Source organism: Miniopterus natalensis, chromosome 3 (assembly GCF_054644295.1).
Source record: "Miniopterus natalensis isolate mMinNat1 chromosome 3, mMinNat1.hap1, whole genome shotgun sequence".
Lineage (NCBI taxonomy): Eukaryota > Metazoa > Chordata > Mammalia > Chiroptera > Miniopteridae > Miniopterus > Miniopterus natalensis.
The window spans coordinates 6,142,553-6,162,884 of NC_142083.1; the positions used below are offsets into that span (position 1 = coordinate 6,142,553).

The 20,332-nt window shown below is 44.4% G+C and overlaps 1 protein-coding gene across 3 annotated transcripts in view; it reads left to right on the plus strand.

The window, feature by feature from the left end:
- OXCT1 (3-oxoacid CoA-transferase 1) overlaps positions 1-20,332 on the plus strand; it is a 104,741-nt gene that overhangs the window by 32,865 nt on the left and 51,544 nt on the right. For all 3 annotated transcript variants that reach the window (XR_015714240.1, XM_087815280.1, XM_087815279.1), the window contains exons 8-11: positions 14,053-14,160; positions 15,882-15,996; positions 16,729-16,823; positions 18,526-18,574. Coding sequence is in view for 2 of the 3 variants with exons in the window: in XM_087815280.1 (XP_087671406.1) it covers positions 14,053-14,160; positions 15,882-15,996; positions 16,729-16,823; positions 18,526-18,574 (367 nt within the window). In the remaining variant the exon portion in view is untranslated. The remainder of the gene's footprint in view (positions 1-14,052; positions 14,161-15,881; positions 15,997-16,728; positions 16,824-18,525; positions 18,575-20,332) is intronic.

Sequence of the window (20,332 nt, forward strand, 5' to 3'; positions counted from 1 at the left end):
AGACTTGCCGGTGCCTTGGATGTGGAGTGTGGGGGTGGAAAGGCAGAGATTGAACCGACTCCCAGGCCTGGCTTGAGCACCGACGAGGAGACCTGGAGGAAGAGCACGTGGAGGAGGAGGGGCGGCGGGAGCTCATGTGTAGCGCTTGGAAGAGAGGCCTGGAAGGGAGTTCCAGAACTGAATAATCCACACGTGTGGGCTACGTTAGAGTCATGGGATGGAGAAGAGCACTGTAATGCCGGCGACTGTGCCAATCGTGGTGGCCACTCAGGGCCTGGGAACTTCGCTCTAGATCAGGACAATCCGCAGAAACACGTGCAGCCGAAGGAGGATGGGACATGTCCTTTATTATTCGGCTGTGGCAGGCCCAGCGTGCAAGATGGACAAACCCACACTCTCTCCCGGTGGCAGCCAGCCGGTCATACACGGGGGACACACTGCACCCCAGGGAACAACCCACAAACCCGCACCCCGGGGGAACAACCCGCAAACCGGCACCCCAGGGGAACAACCCGCACACCCGCACCTCTGAAAGCCCTGGGCCAGTCTTATGGGACCCAAGACACTAGTGGCTCTCAGCCAACCGTGGGTCAGACGTTAGCCAGCTAGCAGGGCACCTGCTATGACTATGCTGTATCCTGTTTGCATCACTGCAGCCTTCTGCCGTGAGAAGGGGCGAGAGAGCCTAAGTGTTCTCGCTTTCCCTACGCCACTTAGGGAAGGAGGTCCCGGGAATGAGCCCTGAGGTCTCAGTGTATTCTCTGTCTTTTTTTTTTTAAATCTTTTTTTGTGAACAGAATCTGAGATTAATAATCACATTTTTGCCTCTCACTAGAATTGTGACCTTTTTAAATTACTTTACTTTAGAATCTGGGCTTCTTTATAGCATCTCCTATTTGCCTATTTCACGGGTCTATCTTGAGCACCAGTGGGACAGGGCCTTTGAATGCATTTTCTAAAGCTCTGGAGTGCTGTGTTCTCACCTTGATCCCTCCTGCTGCTTTGGCTAATAAACCCCAGACCACTGCTGCTGTTCTCACTGATCCAGTAACGATGCCTGTAGAACTATGTAGTGGATGGCAGCTAGCAAGGCATGTCCTGCCCTCCCTGTCCTGTCCGTCTCCAAAGTTCTCCGGATCCAAGGGAATGAAAATTCCACAACACCCTCAATTTCTAAAATCTTAGCACATTCTGTAAAAACTAACCTAGATTGTGTTTAAATATATTGTCAGCTTTGCCAGTAAATTACTTAATATTTAAAATTCATCAGAATCAACCTAAATATGTTGAGCCCTTACATTATGCAGAAACTATAATGACTTTTAAGGGAGCATTATGACATCTTAAAGAAAGGAAGCTTCTTCTAGATCTGTCATTTTATTAGCTCAAGGTGCATGGAGTTGGTCCCTCTTATATACTATCTATTTTCTTATACTATATACATACCTATGATAAAGTTTAATTTATAAGTTAGGCACAGTACGAAATTAACAGCAATAATAAAATAGAACAATTATGACAATACACTAAAACAATATAATGTGAATGCGTCATTGTTAAGTAAAATAAGGGTGACTTATACTAGCACTGCGATACTGTGACCATTGAACTGACCACCAAGACTAAGTGACTAACAGGCAGGGAGCGTGTATGTGTGGAGGCGCTCGTGTCCCGAGCAGGATGAAGCCCCACAGTGTGAGATTTCATCATGCTACTCAGAACGACACGTAATTTAAAACTATGAGTTGTTTATTTCTGGAACTTTCCATTTAATATTTTCAGACCACAGTTGACTGCAGGTAACTGAAATCACAGAAAGGGAGACCACACCTAAGGAGGGACTACTGCACCCTCAAAAATTGATGACCTCTCTCTGCTGTCATATTTTAAATGGAGCATTAGTCAATTACCTATTTAACCTTTTTTTTTTTGTATTTTGGTTGGAAAGATTCAGAGATTCTGGTTTGGGATGAAAACCAAAGTTTGTTCCCTCATGAAATCCTCTCCTGGTGAATATCCACCTTGACTTCTTTTGAATGAAAATAACATTTGTTGTTCCTTTGGGAACAAGAGAAACGAAATGAATAAAGAAGGCCTCAGATATTCATTGCCGATTTATGTTTAACCATGGGCACACCACTGCCTGCAAACATCAGAGGGTCCAAAGGGTCCAAAAAGAGACATTTTCCACATCGCCTCGGGATGAAACACACTGTTGTGTATAAACGTGACCAGTCTGCAGGTGTGTTTCCACTGCTTCCTTGTAAAAGTTTTGCCCTGTTGCATTTTAAGACTCATGAAAAAGTATGTTTTGCTTTGTTTTTAGATGAAATGGTTTGAAACATTTGGTTAATTTGGGAAAAACAGTGAAAGATTAGAAACCAAGAATGACTTAACTGTTAGAAACTCGTAGTCTTTTACTCTGTGGTTCATTCCAGGAAGAAACCAAGACCATATAGGTCACCTCTCCAATCGGGCTTCTGAAATTTAACATTAATGCACAGAGTTTGTGTCACTGAATGACCAAGATCACATTCAGTTACTTTGAAGAGAATTTTAAATCCAAGTCTCATAGAAGGAAGTTAAACAGAAACGTGAAGAAATCTTGTACCTCTTGTGTGCTTTATGTGAAAAGGAGCTGGGTCTTTCATTTAAGAAGCTATTTAGTTTCCTTAATAATTGGTGAGAGGGATGCAAGTTTTGCCTTGCATTGTGAAAAAGTTCTTTTCTGTTTATAATTTCATTTTAAATTTTGGAGAAGCTTTGCTGGCACAGATGAAACTCAGGGAAGAAAAAGTCATCATTACCAAACTCAGGTGACTACAGGTTGATCATAAAAAGCTACAGGATTAAGGCTGTTGGGTTTGAAAGTTTTCGTGTAATTTAAATTCCTCTCAGTCTGAGGAGTTTATAAAGCTCATTCATTTTGAGAATTGGTAAAAAAGTGTTTTAGCTGCTGTTTTATTTGTAGAGTTTTCCTTAATGCTTTGGCAATATGTTTGCACCCAAAAAGTTTTCATTTATTTTTCCTCTTTGTTGGTGCATATTTTTAATTTTATATGTGGGTTCATGAGGACTAGGTTTTATAAGGAGATAGGAAAGCTTTTCATGAAATTAATTCCCAGGAAATAGGGGCAGTAAAATGCTCTAAGAATAATAGATACAACTCAAGTATACTCTACGCAGAGTGCGGGAGACTCTACAATTGAAATATTGGCGAGATGAAAGAGTTATAGCCAGTCATAATGAAAATAACAACAGTAGTGACAAGTACTATTTATACTATGCATTTATGTGCAAAGCATTTTAAGTTAACAATTATAATAACCCAGGGAGGTAGGTTTTATTATCTTTTTTTTTTAAGATTTTTAAAAATTGACTTTTAGAGATAGAGGAAGGGAGAGGAAGAGAGAGAAACATGGTTCAGCTGCCTCCTGCATGCCTCCTACCGGGGATCGAACCCACAACCCAGGCCTCTGCCCTGACCGGGAATCGAACCGGCCACCTTTCTGTGCACTGGATGAAGCCCAGCCAGCCGAGCCACGCCGGCCAGAGGTTTCATCACCTTTACAAGGGAGGGAAGAAGCGTGAGGGGGCACGCTGTAAATCGAGCCAGCAGGCGGAGAGTTAAGATCTAAACCCTTTTTTTTCTGCCTCCGAAGCCCAAGTTCTTAAGCGCAAGGGAACGGTGGTGGGTGGCCTTTTGCTTTACACTTTTCAGTATTAACATGTTTAATATAATTTACTGTCTCTTTCCTGGCAGGGTCAAGACATTTAGCTAACTGAATTTTTCAGTCAACTAAACGTAGCTCCAAGACAATGGTAATACTTCCATAAATGCAAAATTAAAAATCATTCAGTAATGTTAACCTCTTAAAACCTATAAAATAAAATAATCCTAAAAGCTATAAAATTAGAGGCTTCCTGCATGGAACCAAGAGCCTTGAGCGGGAAGAAAAAAAAAGGAATTGTATGCCTCTTGTCTTGGTTTCCTTATTTGTGTTCACATATATGTTTGATTTTTATAAAATTTAGGACCATATTGTATATATATCTTCATTAAGCAGAACATTCAGGACGTTTTTAAGATCACTATTTCCCCCAAAAGGACATTTTGGTAGTTATGCTCAAATTTATATCAACAGGTCTCTACTGCTGGACTTTTATGTCCTTTCATCTTTCACTGTTATTAATAATGCTTTAGTGAGACTCCTTATTTCTGTGCTTGTCTATTTTCTTTGACAAAATGTCTAGAAGTGGATTTTTGGGTGTGTACATCAACATTTGACAAACTTTTAATAAATACTGCTGAACTGTTCTCTAGGAAGGTAATTTCAATTATAACCCTGTAGCAATATGAGTATCATTTGGGACCATCCTCGACAAGGTGGATAGCATACTTAACATATTTTTGATAATTTGCCAGGTGAAAAATGGTGTCCTGTGGTTTAAATTTGTGAATCTCTGCTGCCTGGGGAAGTGCAATACTTATCGGCTGTTTGTATTTCTCTTGGGATTTTATCTGCTGCTGTAAGTGTCACTGTGGTTACTCTTGTGGGACCGAATGTCCCTAGTATCTCCCTCCCAGTGTCTTGCGCCCCCACTCAGACGGGGCGCTGCCCGCGAGGGGACAGGGCGGTGGTGCCGCCCACTCTGGAGCGAGGTCCCTGGCTTCCTGGGCATCTCCACCCTGGGCATGAACTTGATCGGCTGGAGCTCGCGGCCTAGGAGAGGAAGAGCACCCTGGCCCGCGGCACAGCCGACGGACATGGGCCGAGGGGCCGCTCTGAGCAGTCACCTCAGTGCGCAGAGGGACAGGCCCCTGCCCCACTCCCTTTCCTCCTCCAGCATCCCCGCCAGCCTTCGCCCTCCTTACGGCTTCATTCCCTGCTCCTGTTAACTTAGCTCGCGATTGTAAAGTCGCTCCCATTGGAATAATAGTGGCTTGCCTCACTCCCTCCAGAGACCTTGTCAAACAGTGTTATTTTTCCCCACCTCAAGTATAGATCTAGTCTACAAATGCTGAAATGATAATTAAGGCTTATGTAAGATTGTTTCGTTTTAAAAATTAGCTGCTATTTTTTTTCCTTTTTAGGAGTTACTCTCTAAATCTTTCTGGTTCAAGAATGTAACTAAAAAAAAAAAAAAAGGCATTTTTTTCAAGTCCTGGCTTACATAAATGATTTAAGGAAGAAATGTGTGAGAGGAAAAATCATAAACATGACTCACTGACCCCTTTTATGTTACTGGTTATATTTCTTATAAACACATTTCTGTAGTTTGTTCCTATAGTATATGGCAGCCTCCTAAAATTAGAATATATTCAAATTTCCCAGTGGTTTTTTACTAGGCTGCTAGAAAATCCAGGTGCATAGCCAAAAATTAATAGAAGTGAGGGGCTGCAATTGCCTAGGTGATAAAAGTTTTCTTTCTGGAGAGAAGCCACAGTAATCAAAAGAAACTGCCCTGCTTGGCCTGCCTAGCTCAGTGGTTGAGCATCGATCTAGGATCCAGAAGATCAAGGTTTGATCCCTGTCAGAGCACATGCCCGGGTTGCAGTCTTGATCCCCAGTGGGAGGTGTGCAGGAGGCAGCCGATCAATGACTCTCATCATGGATGTTTCTATCTCTCTCTCCCTCTCTCCCTTTCTCTCTCTGAAATCAATAAAGACATATTAAAAAAAAACAACACCTGCTCTAATAGCATTAGTTAAGGTGACCTCTCGTGTGAGTTTTTTGGAAGAATGAAGGAAATCACATTTCTGTTCAGGATAGCTGTTGCTACTTCTGATAGCTTTTACAATATTAGGTTCTTCATTCCATAAAATAAAAATTTTGAACTTCTTTCTGCCACCCTGTTCCTTGCACCCCACACCCCCTCATGGGTACCATCTCCTCACACTCCCCCGTAGACCCCACCCTCCCCCTGACCCCCGGCCTTTGCACTTGCCATTGCTGCTGCCTGGGATTCCCTCCCCACCCTTCTTTTCTTGCCTCATTTTCTGCTCCGAGGAAGCATTTGTTCCCATGTTATATTGTGATTAGCTATTTGCCTCTCCTCTCCATTCGGCTGAGCACCTCGTGGGACCTTGTTCTGTTTATCTTTGTTTTCCCAGCCCCTGGTACAATGCCTGGGATGTAACAGACGCTCATCGAATGATGTGGAAGTCATCGCAAGGAGGCGATTTTAAAATATAAGCATCACTTTGCAGGCTTAGAAATGTCCTGCCCATTCCCATTGATTGACACCATTCTCCCGCCGTGGTCTAAGAAAGCAAAAAGTGCCTTTTGCTCTGTGGGTGTTCCAGGCGGCTTTATATTCGAGGCCTTTGTCGGGCTCTGCATGGAGAGCTGCAGTAATCTGCCGCCAGCTGCTGGGTAATTCCCTTCCTCATTACGGCGACTGGCTCCCTCTGACTTCTCCAGGACCCTTTTATCCCAAGGTGCGCCTGTGAATGCCGGCTGAAATGGTGCGTCTGGCTCAGGAGGCTCTTCTTACTCAGCTGAAGCGGAGCAAGCCATGGGGTGGTTAACTAGACGTGCAGAGGATTATGAATTGGTGGCAAATACACTGGCCCAGTAAATGCAATAGCCTGGTTAGTCAAGAGAGACTCAGCATAGCAAACACCCAAGGACAGAGGGGTAGTGAAGATACCAAGTGGCCTGGAGTTTCATTTACCAAAGTACACTCAGCAAGAGGGAATGGACCTAGCGTTCAACAGCCCAGAGTAATTAGAAAGATGCATTAATGTCCGGACTGCAAGGTCTTGTTATAACACATGCTTGTGTTACCAAACCCAAGTCCCAGTGTCTGATGCTACAAAAGACCAAGAATCAAGATGGCAGGGTTTGGGGTAAGGAAAGGTTTATTGATCGAGAAGGTGCCAACCAAGAAGATGGGACACCTAATGGTCCCTCAGGTTCACCTTGCTTCCTGGACCAGGCCAAGGGTTTTTTTAAAGGGCTGGGGGAACAGGTATGTGGAAGTGCTGGTGGGACAAGTTTTAATTGGAGGACCTTAGAACTTGGCCACTTATGGTAAAGGGATGTCAACACCAGATCTTCCTGGACAGCAGACCCTTGGCTTCTGAAAGGGCTCAGGTGTTCCACTTTCGATTATGTCCCAGTTCTTTGTTCCGTTGGGGGGGGGGGGGGCACGAGATTTTGTTTTCTGGTGCAGCTAGAGGTCAAAGTTCTCTCCTCTGCATGTGCTTTGGCTGCATGACTTGTGGTTTTGGTCTGTTGTCTCTGAAAAGCAACTCAGTATATTATTCAACAGGATAGGACCATTTGGGGCTGTTATTCAGGGGCTGGAAAGAATATTAGGCATCATTTAAAGTTAAATTTGCACATTTTAGAGATGAGGTGACCAGTATCTACATCTTTGGAGACCAAATCCAGTTCTCTGAAGCATGCTCTGTTGTCTCATTTTTTAAGTATGGGAGAAATCAATGGAATACATGACATTAGAATCATAAGGACAAAATTCCTCCCACAAAGTACTGTCATCAATAAATCACTCTTTTCTCTCAACCCTAGCTACTTTTCTTTAATGGGTAAATTCTGTCTAAAAGATCAGGGTGCTTCTTTTAATTGTCATTCTTGATTTTTTAAAATGTGATGCTGAGTTTGGGGGATGTATGGCAAGAATACATTTTAGATTTGGGACCTCAATCCACTTTCCTGTAGGTTTCTGTCATTGCTGTGAATGATGGCCTCCAAGTTAGGACTGGCCCTGCTTTCCTACTGACGACTAGAGGCTGAAATTCAGTGTGTTGGAAAAAATGGGAACCAAGTGATTCCAGCCTAACTGTGTGTCTGCTGTTTGTACGAAGGGAAGGGTCATTTTATCTCAATGCTGAGGTCACAGCCGAGAATGTGATGTTAGGTTTGAATTTCTTTAGACTTCAAGGGCTAGTTTGGGAAATTGAAGCACAGAGAGAGGAAAGAGGGTATTTTGCTTCAAAGTTTATTTTTGTGTTTTATGCCTACCTTTCTTAGACTAAATCAGGGAATAGTAACATGGCATTTTAATTTTTTTAATGATATAGATAGGATTAGGATTCTGCTTTGCTTACTGCTTCATATAAATGAAAACATAGGGAAAACATTTAAAAGATGAAATGAAAAGGGAAGTTCTTATTCTGTTCCACAGAATAAGTGATTTTAAATTTAGGAATTATTGAGTCATTCATAAGCTGGATCTGAGTCAATTCCTGTTAGATTAGGCAGCCATTAGCTGTGTCCTGGAGATGTTAGAGCCTAACCCAATTCTCCTTTGCAGTTTATGTGTTAAATACTGTGTTCTTGCAAAATAAAGAGCTCTGAGGATGACTAACAGCCCATAACGGAAGGAAACGGGTCTTAAGGAGTAGTTGTAACCAAACCCAGGTTTGTTTGGCTGTCTTCTCTGACAGAAATGCATCTGTTCGGGATTGCCTGTTGCACCCCGATCTTTGCTCCTCAACAAGTCAGAATGTGTACCCTGCCTTCAGCCAAGGCCTTGATAAAGATGTGAACTGGATGGGACCAAAGAGCGCAAACCGTTAGAACAGGGCTTCTCTTCTCACTGGGGTCTAACTGAGGCTGGTGGGTGGAAGTGGGGGATGTTTATGCACCAATCCCTTGAAATTTTCATGAAGGATTTTATAGGGAAAGAATTTTGTGTGTGCACTTGAATAGTCTTTGTAGTTTTCATCATATTTTTTAAATTAAAAAAAATTTTCAACTAGTTGACATTCACTATTATTTTGTATTAGTTTCAGGTGTATAGCACAGGGGTTAGACAGTCACAGACTTTACAAAGTGTTCCCCCTGATATTCACAGTACCCACCTGGCACCACCCATAGTCAGTATTATTGACTATTTTCCTTATGCCCATTCTTGTGATGCTATTTGTTCTTGGTCAGGTGTGTGTCTCTTTCATAGGAGCCCTTTTAAAACACGAGGAAACACACGTAACTATGTAATACTTTACTCGTTTGTTCATATATCATTCCCTTCATCATCAGGATGGTCTGTTTTCACATGGTCGGAGTGGGGGTTTTGAGAGCCCGCCCAGCCCACGTGTCATTTAGAGTTTCTGACCACTGGAGCGTGCCTGTTTTTCCTCTCAACTTTTCGAAATCTGCTTTTCTTCCAAGATCAGGATCCCTTCCTATGTATGTCCAGGATTCAGTTCCCGGTCCGTTACAAATTTCAGTGTTACCTTGTCACTTTCTCTCAGGGTTTCCGTCATTTCTGCTTTAGCAAGCAGTTTATATCCTTATTGGTTGGAAGTCCAGAATCATGGTTTCTCTCACTGTTTCATTCTGAAAGATAGAACTTGTCAGACGACAACAGGATTTACCTGCAGAATATGATAGCTCTTTCTTATTTCTGAGCCAGTTTTGTCATTTCTGTAAAAATATGTCATCTACGTCTTCAGTTTGGTGAGCACTCTGATGACATGGCCATTAGTGTGATATTCTTTCTTCTTGGAATTCACTTTGAATATTCTTTCACACGTTTCAGCACTAGGTCCTGGCTCCCCAGACACGTGCATATTTCCTTAACCCAGCAACTTCTGTTGGCAGCTTGTTTTCGCTGGACGTGGCGAAATGTCTGTGGGCACCAGAGCCAGCCAACCAGGTTTCAGTAATGACTGTGCCGTCATAATTACCACCGTATTTCATTTTTTTTAGATATGTTTTTATTGATTTCAGAGAGAGAGAGAAGCATCAGTGATGAGAGATCATCGATCGGCCTCCTGCATGCCCCCTACTGGGGACTGAACCCACAACCTGGGCACGTGCCCTGCCTGGGAATCGCTCTGTGACCTCCTGGTTCCTAGGTTGATGCTCAAGCGCTGAGCTACACTGGCTGGGCAGCTGCCGCTTTTTCTTCTTTGGATTTGGGGAAGGATGCCCTGCATGCGTCTGACCTCCTTTGTCTCCACATTTTGTTCACCTTACCCGTTCTCTGGCTTAGATTAGCATCCAGAGCACCTTTGCATTCGTGTGCCTTTTTCTGTTATTGCTCATTGCCTCCCTCTTCCATTTTCCTAGTTTCCAGCTTTTGCTAATTTGGGTTACTTAGTGTTTCTTATGATTCCAGACATTATTGCTGGTTGCTGTCTGCTGTTTTAGTTCTTGGCAAAAAGACAAATGTTCATTCTAAACCTTTTTTTTTAAATCCCCACTTGAGGATATGTTTATTGATTTTAGAGAGAGACAGAGAGACAGAAACATCCATGTGAGAGAGAAACATCAATCGGTGGTCTCCCCTACTCACCCCGACTGGGGATTGAATCCCCATAACCTAGGTATGTGCCCTGACGGGGAATCGAACCTGCAGCCTTTTTGGTGTATGGCACGACGCCCCAACCAACGGAGCCACCCTGCCAGGGCCATTCTAAACCTCTGTGAAAGTTAAGGTGACTCGGAGGAAGTCTGCCATGTGACTCCTCCCTGCGTCCCCCACGGCCCTCACTTGGCGTCACGCAGCGAGGTCTGCAGGTGCGCACCTTCCCCACTGACGGCCCCCGGGGTCGGGCCCATTTCTGTGGCTGTAACGGATTGAGGCTGTCACTAAAATAATAAGGAACTCAGTGCCTGGCAGCTCCTCCGTTCCTTTACCTGAGATATAAATAGTGTTTGCCGAGTAAAAACAAAAACATTGTCACCCAAGGATGAATTCTTCTCTTCGAGTGTCATCATAGAACTTTTCAGAATTATAAAGTAGGACGGGTGCAGGGCAGAGAAAGCAGCCTTTGAAAACAAAGTTCAAGTCAATAATAATTAACATTTCCTCGCCTCTATTTTCCTGCTAATGACTGAAGACGAGCACTAATTAGAGGAGCCTCGAGTGGCTGGCTTTTCCACACGCAGCAGATGGTGCGCGGGGCTGCAGGGAGGAGCCTGGGCTGCTGCTCCCTTCTCCCAGCCTGACCCTGTCTGGGGACGCGGCGGGGCTTTGCGCCGGGCCACTTGTTCCTTAGTGTCACTTGTTCCTTAGTGTCCCACCCGCTGGTGCTTCAGGAGGCGGCTCTGCGGTGGCTGCTGAGCGCCCTGAGCGCTTTTACTGTTCCGTTTTCCTTAACGGGCGCGTTTTATTCACTTTCTCTTTGCGCGTTTCCTTGGCGCTTATGTCATTGCTGGGTCTCACTCGACGCCCCCACGCTGGTGCCTCCTTAGTGTCCTTTCTCCTGATCACACAAAACAGCCCGGAAGCCCCGGTCCCTTCAGTAGCTACTGGCCTTGACATGGTTCTGCCGCTTCAGATTTTTAAAACCGCTTTTCACAGATCGTCTGGAAACATGTTTTCTCCTCTTGGCCTGTGCTTCAGTCTTTCTCCTTCCTTTGCTGCGAAGCCAGCTCACCAGCTCTGAGAAAGCGATGATTTTTGTAGAGAAGGTTCCCATCCTGCCGAGGTTGATGGCGCCTGGGCACGTGCTGAGCGTGCGTTTTGGACGGCGTGGAAGTCGTCGCGGCAGGACGGAGCGCGGCCTTGATGGTGCCTGCCCCATCCCTGCTCTGCGTCAGCGTCGCCTTGCCAGGACGTGTCCTTTCGCTCTGCTTGCTGTGAGAGTCACGCTGTGGTTGCCCTCGGCAAAGAAACTTTGTCTTCACCTGCTGGTTTTTTGTCCAAACTTTCTTTTCGTGGAACCAGAAGAAAACAGTGACTGGTTGCCGTCAACATTTCTGGTTTAAGTGAGAAATATTCCTTTTTGTTCCATTTCCTTTGTGTTTCTGGCCCTGCTGAAGCGTAAAGGCAGGGAGACCAGTTAGGGAGCTGCTGCAGTAATTCAGGCAAGAGATAGAAGGCCCTCAGCTTTGGGGCAGCGTTAGACGTGGAGAGTAATTCACATTATTGTCTTAAAAGATGGAGGCAGAAGGGTTTTCTTCATTTATCTCACAGTAAGTGCTTTTGGAGTTTAGATACCGCCGGTTTTCTTCGAGTCTCTCTTCTCTTTTTCACACGTTCTTGTTGGTAACTGTCTGACTAATTAAGGAATTTATCACATTCATCACTTATATAGTTTCTAGTTTTGGAAATTACTTACTTGATGTCTATTGCATCTTTAAAAAGGATAACATTGTAGGTTTCCTTGATTATAAAAGTAGAAGGGAAACAAAAATAACTTGCCCTATCACCCGGAGATAATAATTATTAGTATTTCCTTTCAGTTTTTGGTAGGTATACAAATAATTTGCATATAGGACCAAAGAGCCTATGTGTAAATATTTATACGAAACCTTGCATTTTAATGAAATATTAAATTATGAGAATGTAATATTCATTCATTCTGTGGATGTCTCTCCAGATGTATTTTACATTTATCCTATCATTAACCATTTAGGTTGTTTCCAACTCTAATATTTTAACAGATGCCTTGGTAAATATTTTCACGAATAGGAAGTCTTCATATTTATCCCCAGGATGATGGATTAATGTATAAATGAATTTTAAAGTCAAGAATGTCTTCAGAGGGTTGGATTGAATAAGTGTGAAGATGGGAATGAGCCCTAACGGCTGAAAGCTCCATCGGTTGAGGAGGTGGTGGGAGTGCTCAGCCGCTCTGTGCCCCTCACCTCCACCTGCTCTCAGCTGGACACCAGCTGGGGGAGGGAATGCCAGAGAGCAGTGAGGTTCAGAGCACAGTGATGGGGGTCCCTCACCCCTCCCTGACTCATTCTCAGATGAAAATTGGTGTACGTCTCACCCACTCTTTCAGTTTCGATGCCCCCATGTTTCCTGACTCTTCCTTGGAGTCTCTGTTTGATTTAGGTCAAGATCCTTCTGTTGATCAAAGATGATGGCTTTCATCCACCATGTGCTGTTCCTTCTCAGCTGTTGGCAGCAGGTGCACCGTAACTCACGTGACTCTTGGGATCCTTGGTTTTCTTTCGTTGTCGGAGGAGTGTGAGCATAAGAAAGGCTACTTCACCTTAGAAACTTCTGGAGAGTTCAGTTATTAGTTTAGGAGACCAGCTTAATACAACTCGCCCTATTCAAGTCAGTTCCTTTACGCACACAGATATTTGCTTTGGATATGGATGGTTCTGTTAGGATAAGCACTCACAGCCTTCAAGATATTTTTTCTTGGCACCAGAAAGATAATTCTTTAACCAGAACAACATTGACCTTCGTTTTTCTTGGTCCTTGTTGTTCTGAGTTTTTATGTTGATGTTAAAACCCCCCCTATTTTTTCTGTTTTCTTTTTTTGGTTTGCTTTTTAATTCTAAAATAGCTAGCTTACGTGGGGCATTTCATACTGTTATAAAATGTCCCTTTACTCTGTGAATGACTTTAATTGCATTGACTATTTCTAGTTATTAGTTAATATTTGCTTTTTGAAATTTCCATACCGAAATCAATAATCTGTCTTTGAGTAAGGTTATTTCTGCAGTTGCGTTTCGATCACAGTCCTAGGAAGCTGTCAGACATAATTCCAAGCTGTTGCGAACAGCATCTGTGTCTGTATGTAAAAAGCTCTTCAATGGACCGAGCAGGTGTTGTTGCAGATTCTTGTCTTCGATATGATACATTTCCCATTAATTTGGAAAATCTGGTCTGAAGGGATGTGCTTCGAGTGTGTGGAGCTGAACCGCAGTTTGTGGAAGTTCAGGGAGCTGTACCGACAGACCACTGGACAGATTTGCAGCTGGGCCTGTTTCAGGCAGAGACTAAGTTCTGGAGCTTAATGCTCTGTATTTTATGCTCAGACACATGTATTTGAAGTTCTTTTTTGGGCATCTAGAAGGTACGATATAAATTACACATGCACACGCTCTTTTATATGCAGGCTGGGCAAAAGGAGGTTTGCAGTTGTTCGTATGGAAAATAATACAATGATTAATAAGTAATAATACACGAATAAACTCTGAGTTTTGCGTACTCACAGCTGTAAGCCTCCTTTTGCCCACCCACCTGTGTGCGTGTGCGTGTGTTGTTACATTGCGTATGCAACCTAAGTTGGACGTGAAGATGTGTATACTTCACCTTTTAAATAAGAAGTGTTCAATTTAGGCTTTCACTCTTTAATGAAAAATCCTTTTTCCCTTTGTGTAGGTTGAAGAAATTGTGGATGTTGGGTCGTTTGCCGCAGAAGACATCCACATTCCTAAGATCTATGTGCATCGCCTCATAAAAGGAGAGAAATACGAGAAGAGAATCGAGGTGGTTACTTAGCTTTGTCGTGACTACTTACGGATCTGATTATAGAGATGTGTCCCTGGGGCCCTTCCAGATAGGGAAGTAGAGCCGAGCAGGAACCCCTGCTCTGGATCTCAGTGGGAGCTTCTCACATGGCCACTGGGAAGGGACATGGGCATGTGTGCTGTTCTCCAGCCCGACGGTGCCTGGGGGTGCTGTGGGCTGTTTTCCAGGCTTCCACAACTGTCCCGATTCAGGGGGCATAGTTCTGCATCTATCCCATCCCTTAGGGTGTAGGAGAATAGTTGGGCCTCTGGTGGCTTTACCCCTGTTAGACTCCCAATGTTTGATTTTCAGAAATGTCTGTCTATCCTGACGTTGCTTTTGCTTTGCATTTTAGAGAGTCTGGAAAGAACACTGCTTCCCATTAGTGTTAGGCATTAGGCTCTAGGCAGCTGGTGGGGGAGAGACTGTGGCAAGGAGTGGCTTCCGGGAGCATTGGAGGTATTTTTTTTTCAATCGTCACCCAAGGATATGTTTGATTTTAGAGAGAGAAGAAGGGGGAGAGAGAGAGAAAAATATAGATGTGAGAGAGAAACATCAATTGATTGCCTCCCATACGTGCCCCGACTGGGGATCGAATCTGCAACCTGGGTATGTGCTCTGACTGGGAACTGAACCCATCACCTTTTGGTACAACCAGCTGAGCCACCTGGTCAGGGAGTGTTGGAGGTGTTTCAGGTACACTCAGAGCTTGAAGAATGACCCTTTGGGCCAGAATCGATACCAAGGTTCAGAAGTGTCTAAGGCTCAGCAACGGAATAGACATGGCTCAGGGGTGTCAGGAAATCAGGTAGCTGTGCCCTGTGGACGTTGAACAGAAAGGCATTCTGCAGTCCAGAACTAACGTCAGCCAGCTCGGAGAAACGATGGGACATCTGCAGACAGGAAACAGCCTGTGTTAGGAGATTTGGCACGGGAAATACTTCCCTGGCGGTTTCTGGATACGTCTGTGATCCCTGTGATGCGCTTGTAGCAAAACCAGTCTAGACGCTGCAGGTGGACACAGGCAGTTAGAGCAGCAGCACCTGGTCAGCACCATCTGACAGCCCTGCACAAGCAGAGTCCCGAGGTCTGTTCCTTTCCCTTGTTCCAGCTCAGCCTCCGAGCACCGAGGAGGAGTTGCAGGAGTCTTGGGAGGTGGCAGGAGTAGCTGTCAGTGTGACAGTAACAGAGGGATTGTTCGCTTTAAAGAGACAGCGAGTGTGCCTTCCTCTTCAGATAAATCTGAGCTCTTTCACTTCCTTTCTAAAGAATTATCTCTGCCCTGGCCAAGTGGCTCGGTTTGTTGGAGTGTCGTCCCCTGTACAATGAAAGGTTGTGGGTTCAATTCCCTGTCCGGGCATATACCCAGGTTGCTGGTTCAACCTGGGTTGGGGTGCAAATAGGAGGCAGCCAACCGACCGATGTTTCTCTCTCATATCGATGTTTCTCTCGATCTCTCGCTCCCTTCCTCCCTCTCTAAAAAAGGTCAGTAAGGGGTGAAGGTTAAAAAAAAAGAATTCTTTCTGGTTGTTCTTTTATTCATATTATTCTTTTTGTTATCTTTTAACTCCGTTATATTGCAGATTTGCCTCATAGTAGTGGGAGACAGTTAAATTTTTCCTAATAAAACTTTGTACTTTAACAGTGATAAAATCCAAGATGTACCTCAACCACAAATAATTTATTTGTTCGTTTTAAAGCGTTTATCAACCCGGAAACAGGGAGATGCGAAAGCCAAATCTGGAAAATCTGGGGATAATGTGAGGGAACGCATCATCAAGCGGGCAGCCCTTGAATTCGAGGACGGCATGTATGGTATCCTTTATCTTTCTGGGGCTGGGCGAAGACATGGCCCTTGCTTTTCCCACAGCCACCAGGCTACCGGGCCTGCTGCATGGTGATTCTTCTATAAGTTTTGTAACTTTTAAAGCAGTTGATTGGCTTTTACAAAATGTGGCACATAACCTACAGATATCAAGATATATGACATTGGCCTGGCCAGTCACTCAGTTGGTCAGAGCATCGTCCTGATACGCCAAGGAGTTGAAACACTCTTTATGCAGACATTTTGGTATCATCAGAAAATTTTTTAAAATTTGAAAATGGTAGCCTTTTAAAGAATGTTAAATCATCCTTATTTTTAGGTGGAGTTTTGAAAAATCAAAATTGCTTTTAAACAGAGGTCAAGCCATGTTTAATAAAGATCAGTCACAAGTCATAACACATCAGTCCAAATTTGCCAAGCACGTTAATGAAAATGAAATGTCTTACAATGAAAATGACCTCTTGGCCAGACTCCTGAAGCCACCACTTTGATATATTTATGGGAAAGCATGTGAGTGTTATTGAAAAAGCTATGATTAATTAGTGATTTTCTTTTTAAAAAAAAATCTACAAAATAGTGCCTAGCGGGTGATTGGCGAATGTGTTCAGTAATTACATTCAGAGCACGTGCCTTGAAAGAAGGCTTCTCTCGGTTTATGTATGTGGAAGATTCATGGTGTAATCTACCTTTCCTGCGTTCTGCCTTAACATCATCTTTTCCAGCGAATTTGGGCATAGGAATCCCACTTCTGGCCAGCAACTTCATCAGCCCAAACATGACTATCCATCTGCAAAGTGAAAATGGAATCCTGGGCTTGGTAAGATGGAAGTTAAAGTTTTATTTATGCGGCCTTGATGGAGCACGAGATGTTCCATATCGTGAGATCTACTGACTGAGACTGTTAGCTTCAAGTTCCCAGCCTTACTTTTCTGTTTATCATTAACTTTCCCATACAGTGGTGGTAACTGTGAGTACACAGTGTTCTATTTTCTGTGGTAGTTGTAGTTTCCTGACTATGTGAGCTTTCTGACTGCTCCATCTGACTGCTCCTGGTACCTGCTTCCGAGAGAGCTCTCAGTTTCCTGTTCAGTTATTTTTGACTCCTGTGTGGCTGGACAGGAATGAAGGTCCTTAACAGTTCTCTGGGAAATAAAATTCAGTAAGGCTCTGAATGAAACCTGAAGATTAAGGCTTCTACGTAGGGCAGGGACATGTTTTGACAGTTGGCTAATGCAAAAAGTCTTAGCAATTCTTCTTATCTAATTATTGTTTCAAGGCCCTGTTGTCCAAAAGGGTAGAATTTTCTCTTCCTCAAAATTAACCTTCCAGATGAGCTCAGTAGTCTCACAGAATTTGGCCACAGTTTTTATTCAGTATTATAATGAAAGTAAGAAGCGCTTTTGCTTCCTGGATGACATTTTTAATTTAATTGTTAACTATGTCAGAGGTTATTTATAACTGGCCAATTTATAATATTCCCAGTCTTTATCGTTCCTCAGTGGATCGTAACTGTTAATGCAATAAAAGTTGTACATATAGAAAACGTATAGCTGGTATTTATAATGTAAATAATGATCATAGGAATAGTCGATGGTGATTGATCGAGTCAATGATCATGACCATTTTCAAAGACTGAAATGATATGTGTCTGGGTGAAAGCAGATTGTTATTGAAGTTAAAGACTTAATATTGTTCAGGTACCTTAGGGATTGATTATCTAGAATAACCAGTTTCCTCACTTTGAAGATAAGGGAAGTAAGTTTATGTAAATCACCCATGGTCAATGTTTAAAGGAATATTTGCATAAGTCTAAACATTAGTTACCACTTCAGTTTACTTAAGGAATAAAATTTTGGTCCCTGAGAAAGTCTGTTAAAATCTTACAGCCAATATATCTTCATTCTTGGCTCTATGTTATGCCTTTTTCTTCCCTTTTGATTAATATATGTTATGAAACTCCTTGCTCCTTTAAGTAATTAAAGATGGCTTATAAAAATACATACAAAGATTTTAAAAACCTTACTGAGAATAAGTGGGCAAAGGGACAAGTAAGGTAGCAAAACTTAGATGTTGTGAGTGATAAGGTTAGAACCCCAAAGTCAGGCCTTTGGCGTCTGCATACCAGCTGAAACTTGGCCTCGCCTGGTCCTTCTAGCCAAATTCTGCAGCCCTTTAGTTTGTATTTGATACTAAGAGGAAGGTTTTTGTAAAACATTGCTGCCTAATAGTGAGTAGTAACTTTTCATTTTATTGATGTATATTTCTAATATCATTACTTTCAAACTTTGATCATGTTTAGAAACTATTTTTCAATGACCCAGTTACAATTATTAGTGTAAAAAGACTAATCAGCATGAGAAACAGGGTCATGAAGACACCAGAATTATTTTCTAAAGGTTCACCTCAAGTCTTCTGACGATAATTTCCTAGTTTTTGGAGAAGTCGTTTATATTACAGTGTTCGCGTGTGGTTCATTGAGAAACTTGTGACTGACGCTGACTCATTTGCTTATCTCACAGGGTCCGTATCCATTCGAAAATGAAGTTGACGCAGATCTAATCAATGCAGGTAAACTCACTCATTCTGTGTTTTAACGGCATTTTCCTTGCTATTGATCTAGTTCTATGCCAAATGCTAGTGAGGAGTTGGACTCACTTCTTTGTCTTTTCTTAGAGAGTGTTCCCTGAGGAGGGGAGATGAGCCTTCCGAGTCCCATCTTTGCCTGGCTTCTTGTCAGAGGTCTCTGATTAGGGGGGACTAAGATACAGGCAAAACTGCTGTTGGAGCTACTTGTCACTGTGAGACTGTCGGTGACTCAATCGGTCAGGGTACTGGCTATAAATGGGGTAATGAGGAGCCTGAAGGGAGGGACAGTTGACAGGGGTGTGGACAGGATTAGGGAAACCAAGAAAGGAAACACAGGTAGACCTTATGGGGCAGCTGTCGGAGAGGGTCCGTCACCTAACGGGAACTTTGGCCTTCGGTAGAGGGACACAGCCACGTGGCTGCAGCCTGGGCGAGGGTGAGCGTAGGGTCTCCTTGGCTGGGCCTTCTGCTTGAGCCTGCCCTTGGACAATCTCACATCCCACATTGAAATAGGTCTGCTGCCGGAGCCCGCTGGCAGAGTCGAACGGTCCTGCGGAAGGGGTGAGGATGGAGAAAAGACAGACACAAAAAAGATGGGATCGGGAGGACTGCAGCTTGTGACTGCTGCAGCCCCGAGTTTATTTTCCAAGTTCAATTTATACCGACAGCTGTTGTTTTTGCTGAATAGCACCCCGCCCCGCATTCCTTCCCCTTGCCCGATACAAAGTAGTTCTCTCCAGTCTGCACAAACACACCTTCAGCGTAAACATCCTGCCTCCTGCAGGAGCTCAGACCTTGGTAACTACCTCTGTCTCGGCTTCTAATGGGAGCTTTTTGGGAAGGATTGAGTCCTTGGCTTGGTATGTGGCTTGACTGTCCCTTAACCCTTCAGGCCAGGGCCAGCTTCCTAATAAGCCTTTCTAGAATTTAAGGCCGCAAACTAAATTAGTATCGCCTTGGTGCCTCAAGGTCTGGGTCAGGGAGCAGGAGAGCACTTCTGCAGCTCACCCAGGCAGCTCCTCTGTGCCTGGGGCCACAGGAGCTCACCCACATCTCCCTGGGAGCAGGGGAGCACATCCGCAGCTCACCCAGGCACTGTGCCTGGGGCCACAGCAGCTCACCCACATCTCCCTGGGAGCAGGGGAGCACATCCGCAGCTCACCCAGGCACTGTGCCTGGGGCCACAGCAGCTCACCCACATCTTCCAGGGAGCAGGGGAGCACATCCGCAGCTCACCCACATCTCCCAGGAAGCAGGGGAGCACATCCGCAGCTCACCCAGGCAGCTCCTCTGTGCCTGGGGCCACAGTAGCTCACCCACATCTCCCTGGGAGCAGGGGAGCACATCCGCAGCTCACCCAGGCACTGTGCCTGGGGCCACAGCAGCTCACCCACATCTTCCAGGGAGCAGGGGAGCACATCCGCAGCTCACCCAGGCACTGTGCCTGGGGCCACAGCAGCTCACCCACATCTCCCTGGGAGCAGGGGAGCACATCCGCAGCTCACCCAGGCAGCTCCTCTGTGCCTGGGGCCACAGTAGCTCACCCACATCTCCCTGGGAGCAGGGGAGCACATCCGCAGCTCACCCAGGCACTGTGCCTGGGGCCACAGCAGCTCACCCACATCTTCCAGGGAGCAGGGGAGCACATCCGCAGCTCACCCAGGCACTGTGCCTGGGGCCACAGCAGCTCACCCACATCTTCCAGGGAGCAGGGGAGCACATCCGCAGCTCACCCAGGCA